The sequence below is a fragment of the Telopea speciosissima genome, chromosome 5, assembly GCF_018873765.1.
Source record: "Telopea speciosissima isolate NSW1024214 ecotype Mountain lineage chromosome 5, Tspe_v1, whole genome shotgun sequence".
NCBI classification, from domain to species: Eukaryota; Viridiplantae; Streptophyta; class Magnoliopsida; order Proteales; family Proteaceae; genus Telopea; species Telopea speciosissima.
This window is the reverse complement of record NC_057920.1, coordinates 45937551-45945531: the sequence shown is the minus strand read 5'-3', so window position 1 is coordinate 45945531 and position 7981 is coordinate 45937551. Positions and strand designations below refer to the sequence as shown.

Here is a 7981-nt window from a genome sequence, read left to right as displayed (position 1 = left end):
TTTCCTTTTCTTACCTTGCACACAGCCACACATACACACACACAGAGACAGGGAGAGAGTCTAGAAACGGGGGAGAGGGAGAGGGCTTTATTACAGCCAGTAGTCCATCACTCACACACACACACACACAACAGCAGCAAGCACATATTCACATCAGCAATTATTTTTTTGTTTATATGGGCTGTTTAATAGATTTATTCACTGATTTCACTCAATATAAAATTATAAATTGTGTTCTTTTAATTTGTTTTTTTGTTTTGTTACTTTTGTAGATTAGTAGTACACTAATAAATATTACACTTCCATGAATTAAACCATAGTAGATTAGTAGTCCACTTTCCTATTGATTTTTGATGTTATAGGGTATATATTATAGCATACTAAATGACATTAAAAAATAGAAGAAATAAAAAATAAAACCTAGTCGACATGATCGCCATGGCGAGCGACGTGTCGATATATCGATCAGACACCCCTCCACCGACTTGGATGGCCGTGACGCCGTGACAATTTCAAAATATCATGATCAATACTCTTGGACATTCAAAAATAAGGTTATTTACAGAACAGTCCTCTTGAAGCTAAGTTCTCTTGAAACAAAGTTTGCTTCAAGAGACATCATGACGATGATGGGAACTCATATTTACAGCTTTTCAAATCTCAATATTGGATTTCATAAAATAAAAGGGAAAGCCGAATGCACAAAAACACAATTTTATTTTGGACCATGAATGGTAGTTACAAAATGTATATACAGGTGAAACAACGCTGACCTTACATCTCAGATAAAAGGTTGCTTATTTTCCGAAGCTCCTTGAGAGCCGCCATAGCTGTAACTTGCCCTTTTCCTACAAGAATGCTTTTGGAGAAGTTCTCCAATGACGCCATCTGAGTCCTATCTTGCTGGAAAACTGATTCAATCACCTGCCAAAGAAAAAAGATTCAGGGTTACCAACGGCTACTAGTTAGTAACCTATCAGTGATGACCTTTAATACAACTGAAGAGGGATAAGATAAAAAATTTACCTGAATATTTTCTAGCATAGAATTTCCAAGATTTCTCATCGTGGCAATCATATTATTGTCTACAACATCACCTGAGCCACTAATTCCAGATGAATCACCACATCTATCAGTTGCCAATGAGACTGAGATGTTGTCCAGACTATTTCCTCCATTTGTGGATTTTGATCCCTCCATAGCACCCCCTATCACAGAAGTGCCTTCACCAGTACCCCGTCCCAACTTCCACAACCACTGAAACTTACTGGACAGCTTGCGCTCCTTCACAATTGTCACCTGCTTTTCTGGACAGGGTAGATCTGAAGCAATACCTGCTTGCTCTGGATTGTTGAGTTCATCATCATTGTCATCAACAGATAAATTTGAACCCACACTACTTTTCTCTGATTCAATCTCATGGTCAACAGCTCTACTACGAGGACTTGTGGAAGCAGAAAAAATAGTGGAGTTTTCTTCACTACCAGTATGTCCACTGGAACATGTCTTCGCACAAGTGAAGTCCTTCTCAGCACTTCTTTGTTGAGTTGGGTCATCATGAAAAATCCTTTCTTCCACCTCAACTTCAACAGAGAGAGGATCCCTCTGACCAGAAGCACCACTGTTCCCCACCTTCCCCAAATCTTCATCTGAGCCAAGCTCTCGGGAAAGATCCTCTAATAAACTTCGTTTAACAGAGGATCCCGAGCGTTTTTTCTCACTCTCCATCTTTGCTGGTGATGGGTCTGATTCTGCTCTAACCAGGCTTAATCTGAATCTATCTGAAAATCCCTTTTTGCCAGATGAAACTTGTTTCTTCAGACTTCCTTGCTGAGCTTCTTCTGCCTTATGCAACACTCTCCACTTCTCTTCCCAGTAACTATCAGGAACTTTGCTCAGTGGGGTTGTCGGAGAAACTGAACCAGATGGAAGGCTATAACCCCTACCAACTGTTGCTTTACTCTTGTCAAAAGCACCAACCTGGGAAGGAGTTGAGGAGTTAATAGTATCCAGAGCAAGAGCCTGCAAAGACTTTGCCTTGTCCATCAACCTCTTCACATTTATGTTCTTTGGAAAGTTCAGCAACCTCTGGAGACAGGTTGTAGCATTTTCAGTGGCAAGTAGGGAGGATCTCAAATAAAGAATCATCGAGACTGCCATTGCCGAGATGAATGCCCCACGAGGGGAGCTGAGGACCCCAAAACTAGAGCCAATATCATCTGCAACATCTGTGATTGATTTACTGTTGTCTGATGCAAATATATCATCCCATATTATCAGAAGGTCTTCCAATAAGAACTCGCGTCCAAACAACACACGAAACCACCGTAAAGCAAAGTACTGTGGTTCAACCCCAAGCTCAACTAGGTGGCTATGGAGAGACATGTCAACAACAGAAAGCAAATGATACAAAGCGGAAGAAGCTTCAATTACTGGGGGTACGCCTGAGTGAGACCTGATGGTGGGTGAGGGAGAGAAAAAGTCTGCCATGGCAACTGCACCACTTGCCCCACTCATTAACACATCAAACATGCAATACGCATCATGTTCCATAAATCTCTCTGACAGGAGAATACCCAATTCACCTTCTGCCCCATAAGCATCACTTAGTAATACAATGGTTTGTATTTTAGGATCAAGCTCATCCAGGCTGCTGACTTTGGTTGCATCTCTATGTAAACTGGACTCTTCATCAATCCCCATGTCCCAATTGGAGGAATCTGGTGTCTTCGTTAATTTGTAACTACTAACAAGATCTCTCTCAAGGAAGGGCAGGCCATCAAACTTGTCAACAAAATGGTCCTCATAGAGCTTCCGCACTTGAGAAAGATGTTGAACATCAACATGGAGAACATACAAGAGGGGAGCTAAAAGTTCATGCATCCCTAAAACGATGAAGGAATCAAGGCAAGGTGTCAGTAAGAGCGAATCCAAGTATACATGGAAAACACACACACATGCACGCATGCTTACAAAGATGCACTGGAGAGAGAAAGAGATTTCAATCATTATAAGACAATTTGAAGCCATATTTATCAAGACAATTTTTTTTTTAGTTATTAAGTTAAATGAACCAAGAACATAGGAAGTCCCAAACCATCTGGAAATTATGACGCTCAGAGAAAATGATACTGTGATTACTATGCCCATTAATAAACAAACAGTCCTTTGTACTCAAAATTTCGATACATGCAACATAATCCATTCATCAATAAAACTAATATAAATCCTAAGCAAAAGAAAAGAAAATCATTTCATTTTAAAATAAACTGATTAACTTGCCTTGTCTGTAACCATATTCTGGATGTTTAAGGGACCATAACAAAAGAATCCTTCTCAACATGCCCTGGCATGCTGGTGTCTGGAAGTAGCTTCCATGTTCTGGATACAAACGTGACAAATCCTGGTCAACAATTTTCTCCAGCTCAGCATTCCGAAAAAAGCGGCCCCACATGCTATCTGCATGGAATATTCACTAGCTAATCAATACAAAAAGTCTGGAAAGACATGACAACTTCCCATCAGATTTCTATTAAAAAAAAGACTTTTAACAGTCAGTGGTCACTGTAATTGCTATAGTGGTGTATTCACTAAATTTGCGAAAAAGAATCCTACCCAAAAAATCTGCAGGTTGTTGTAATAGCATCAAAGTGACAACCACTGCCATCATGGTCTTAAACACCCAAAGCACCTCAGGTGCCCCTAAGATACTCAGTTACCATAAAGAGAAACTATATGGTGAAATGAAAGAGACTTCGTAGTCTCAAGATACAGAGAATGTAGCACATGACAACTAAGCAGGACCCAGGACAGCATTTCCATCTTTAGGAGGATTCAAATAACTCTTCTATCAAGAAGTGAAGGGAGGGAGGGAGAGACATCAAACATTTAAAAGGGGGTAAAGGAGGGATAAAGTTTACTACATTCACAAAAGAAGTTTTTTAAGTAACATACCTGGATTTTGCGATAATGGATTCTCCATGACAAGATCTGGGACAGTATTTCCATCTTTAGGAGGATTCACTAGAAGGCTTCTTCTCAGACCAGCATATCTGTAAGGAGAAATTACTTAATTTAATAATAATAATAATACTAATAATAATAATTATTATTATTATACAAGGGTAAAAGATTTGCACAATGCTAGCTCAATTTCAAAATTGCACGTGGGCACCCCTCATAAGACTCAGTTTACTGTATCACGACCCCCTGTAAAATGTCTCATATATCCCCCTATTTTTAGTGTTTTCCCATAATACCCCCTCCTCCAAGGCATGAAACTGCACTGTCCGTGTAGGAAACCCTCTCCCTAATTATAATTATAATAACTATAATAAGGGAAAAAGAACCCTGACTGCCCCACCCCCACGCAAGAAGGAAATCCCACCCCTGTTGATGCTTCCGCGCATGCTCTCATTGGCCCCCCAGCTGGTGCAGGGGCTATACTGCCTTTCAAGGAACCCTCTCCATAATAATAATAATAGCCTTCTACTATGATTAAGCAGTAAAATTCTGTTGTTCTACAATACCATGAACCAAAGAATTAAGTTTCTAAATTGATGGGCATTAACAACCTAAGATAACCCCCACATGGATAAAATGCATATGATGCTCTTATGTAGGCATCATCTTCGGTAATTTTAACATAATGTATTAATATTTTTCCAAATTAATACTCAACGAGGAGAATGGATCCATTACTAAATATGAGATTAGAGGGACAGTAAAAATGGAGACAGGGATGAGAATACACTCTGGCTCCCACCACAATGAGTATTGCCACTGCATTCTCTCGTAGGACAAGTATTGGTTGCCTCCCAAAGACCAGAGAAACACCACAGAGAATCCAGTTGCCCAAGAATGAAGTCCATGTGGGTGTATTAGATGTATAGTTCCTGTTGAGGTACCACCTTGGCCTGGCGGCAAGGTCTCCACCTGCTGATAGCAGAGGTCAGGATTTAATCCTGCCTCATGAGGGGCTTAGGTTGGTGGGTTTATGGGTTGGATGGGAAATATCCTCATAGGGGGGAAAATGTATGGCACCTGTTAAGAGGACCTAATGAATAAAACTAGAACAGAGCTTTCTTTTTAATGAACTTAACCTAACCACAGATATAAATTGTTGGATAAATAAAATCTGGTTCACCCTGCTCAATTTTTTCCCTTTTTTTGATTTTTTGATAAATTGCCCCCACTCTAAATGTTGCACCAAAACAGCTAGAATGAAAAGATGTCCTTGATATCACAGTCCATTTCCAGAAGTCGTATTGAAGACACAGCCAAGCACCATCACAGTTACTGTTAAAAACAGAGTAACCATAATGAATCTACAACAGTAGAAAAATTCCAAAATGGGAATAAAGTAAAAGTCAGCATCTCTCACTCAGCAATTCTCTTTTCAGCTCAAAGCCCAAAAGAATATCATTGACCTTTACTAGAGAGTAGAAATAAAACGATACAAATCATAATTGACAGCAATAAAATCAACATTCATGGTTCAAATACTATAAGCAATAACCCATGGAATGGATCACCACAGCGGAAATCGACATGGATCACCACATGGAAATCAGCATGACGCTCAAACTTAAGTCCTGAAAGAAGTCTACATAAATAAAAAATCCAGCTAAAAGAAAGGATCATCTAAGGTAAATTTCAAGCATCAAAACCTTCATCAAGGGGATTCAACACTTTTCAGTTCGTTTTTTCTCCTTCCGTTATATGTGATCATATTTCAAAGTCAGAAAAAAACATTATCATAATCCACACGCCATCCGACCCATCCAAACATTGAACAACCTCAAAATCAAACAACAGGAAATAAATATCAATGAAAATGGAAAACCCATCAACAAAAAAAAAAGGAGTGTTTCTGTATCCCACCATACTACTTCAATGAGATTACTCCAGAAAATTCTCCCTAACCAAAAAACTGATAAAGGGAAAGAGAAATGAAGGAAAACGAAAAAAAAATAATAATAAAATAAAACAATGTTACCTCCTTCGAGAATCTGCTGTGACCCGACGAAGTTCTTCAATTGAAGAATCCGAGGAAGGCAAAATCCCTAGATATATACGCCATTGAACACCCCTTAGACCCGAGAATCGAGATTCTACACCACAACCTTGAGGAGAAGAACGAGGAACCGATGAATCATACGACGATTCAGGTGATGTCGGCTCGCTCGGAGCTGGGCACATAGTTCTCTTTCGATTTCTCACACACCCAAATTCCTAAAATTTACCTGGAATAGACAAGAACACGACTTACAAAGAATAATTTATAGGAACAACTCCAAAGCCCTCTAAAAATTCTTTATTTTGCAAAATCTTTCGGTGAGAAAACGAAAAGCGAAATTGATTCTTCTGTAGACAATGAACGACGGGAGATTAAAAAATATATTATCAATTTAGGTTGAATTGAACCCAAAGAAAAAATTTTGAATGAAAAACAAAAGATGAAATCACATTGAGAAACCCACGAGAGAAAAGAAGAAAATTAGGTTTTCCTGTGGCACTCTAATCTGGTTCAAGGAAGGAACGGAGAAGGGAGAGTTACCGAAACCTGTGGAGGAAAAGAGAGACTTACGTCTTGGTGTAGAACACTGATGGAACCTGTGGAGGAAATGAGAGACTTACGTCTTTGGGTAGAACACTGATGGATCCTATGTCTCTGTCTGCATTTTGCCAAAAATTTTCTAGAGAAACATAAAGGAGGAGAAAATAAGAAGTTTGTTTCTTCACAGAAAAGGTCATCTTAGAAATGGGTGAGCTGTCATATTCTATATACCACAGAAGGGAGAGAAGGAGATAAAAATACAAAGAAAATAAATCATAATAATGAAAAATAAAAATAAAAAGACGAAACTTTGTCTTTTTGTTGGTAGAAAAAGAGGAAACTTTGTTGTAAAGCATCTTCTACAGATGAGTGTTTACATGTTTGAGTTTTAGTCATTTGTAATTACCATGAAATTCTTTTTGGGCTTTCATTCTCTCTCTCTTCTTTTTTTTTGTTTTTTTCTAACACTAATTGTTAAATGTCCAAAAGTACCCTTCTAGTGAACGAAATACCCACTTAACCCTAAAATCTTAAGTACTCTCCCTAATATTGCAACAAAAATCTTTTCTATAAGTAGTGTACATGCTCCCTCAGAAGCTCTCTCTTCATCGAATAGGTGTGTATGTTATTAGTATAAGATTTTTACCAAAAAATATCAATATAAGGGTGGAGCGTGTCAATCCATCTTCTTAATAAATAATCATTGGGAAAGGATTCTATGAATCTAAGGTGTTTTCCATGCCTACACACATAAATATTGTTTATTAATTTATTCAAGAAAAAAAAAATCAATAAAAGAAAATAAAGGATGTGAGGAGGCACAATGTACGCAATGTACACCTTAGGCTCTGAGAGCCTTTTATCATATTTGTTCATTTATTGGAAAAAGAGGGGGAGGAAGTATAGGACACTAGGGCAGGATATATATATATATATTGTCAGCTATAACCACTACGAAGGTAGAAGGGGGTGGAATAGGGGGGAGAAGACAATGAGTGGGGAAGGGGGGTGGGTGCATGCAAGGATTTGGGATAAGGGTGAAGGGTGAGATTGTCGGTGGGGGGAAATTATCTCCTACAATTCTCTATCCGGTCCAATTCTCTAGTGCCTGTAATAAGAGGGGGGTGGACCCCACCTAGGTAGAGGGTGGAATGGTCATTGCACCCCTTTGTTAGGGGCACCAGGGGAACTAGACCGGTCAGGGAATTATAGGGGATAAAGATCCAGTTGGTGGGTGGGATTGGTGGTGGCAGGGGTGGGTTTAAAAAAACAAATAACATTTAGTAGCGGTAATATATAAGTCGTTGTTAATTAATGATATGTTTTTCATTTCAATTAATGAAAATCCCCATTTGCTGATTTTTTAAAATAAATTTAAGTGTATAAATCCCCCTGGTTTTCAAATGAAACTCAAATCACACC

The 7981-nt window shown here is 38.7% G+C and overlaps 1 protein-coding gene across 2 annotated transcripts; it reads right to left on the bottom strand.

Moving 5' to 3' along the window:
- Positions 1-688: 688 nt before the first annotated feature.
- On the bottom strand, positions 689-6749 carry LOC122661563 (TBC1 domain family member 5). Of its 2 annotated transcripts, none has more exons than XM_043856999.1 (6): positions 6590-6749; positions 5999-6245; positions 3955-4052; positions 3283-3459; positions 1027-2885; positions 689-924 (listed from the first exon to the last, which is right to left on the bottom strand). In XM_043856999.1, exons 2-6 carry the CDS (start codon positions 6199-6201, stop codon positions 775-777), a joined length of 2487 nt encoding a protein of 828 aa, XP_043712934.1. In that variant the 5' UTR covers positions 6202-6245; positions 6590-6749; the 3' UTR covers positions 689-774. The 2 variants fall into 2 exon arrangements, with proteins under 2 accessions (XP_043712934.1, XP_043712935.1); XM_043857000.1 differs by having other exon boundaries at positions 6640-6686.
- Between the last annotated feature and the right edge of the window lie 1232 nt (positions 6750-7981).

Bases quoted from the DNA above. Each gene is read 5' to 3' on its own strand.
- LOC122661563 (XM_043856999.1), bottom strand. From the start codon at position 6,201: ATGTGCCCAGCTCCGAGCGAGCCGACATCACCTGAATCGTCGTATGAT. The intron at 2,886-3,282 runs GCAAGTTAATCA...TCATCGTTTTAG, and splicing joins AGAATATGGTTACAGACAAG to GGATGCATGAACTTTTAGCT. The intron at 925-1,026 runs GTAAATTTTTTA...TTTCTTTGGCAG, and splicing joins CTATGCTAGAAAATATTCAG to GTGATTGAATCAGTTTTCCA.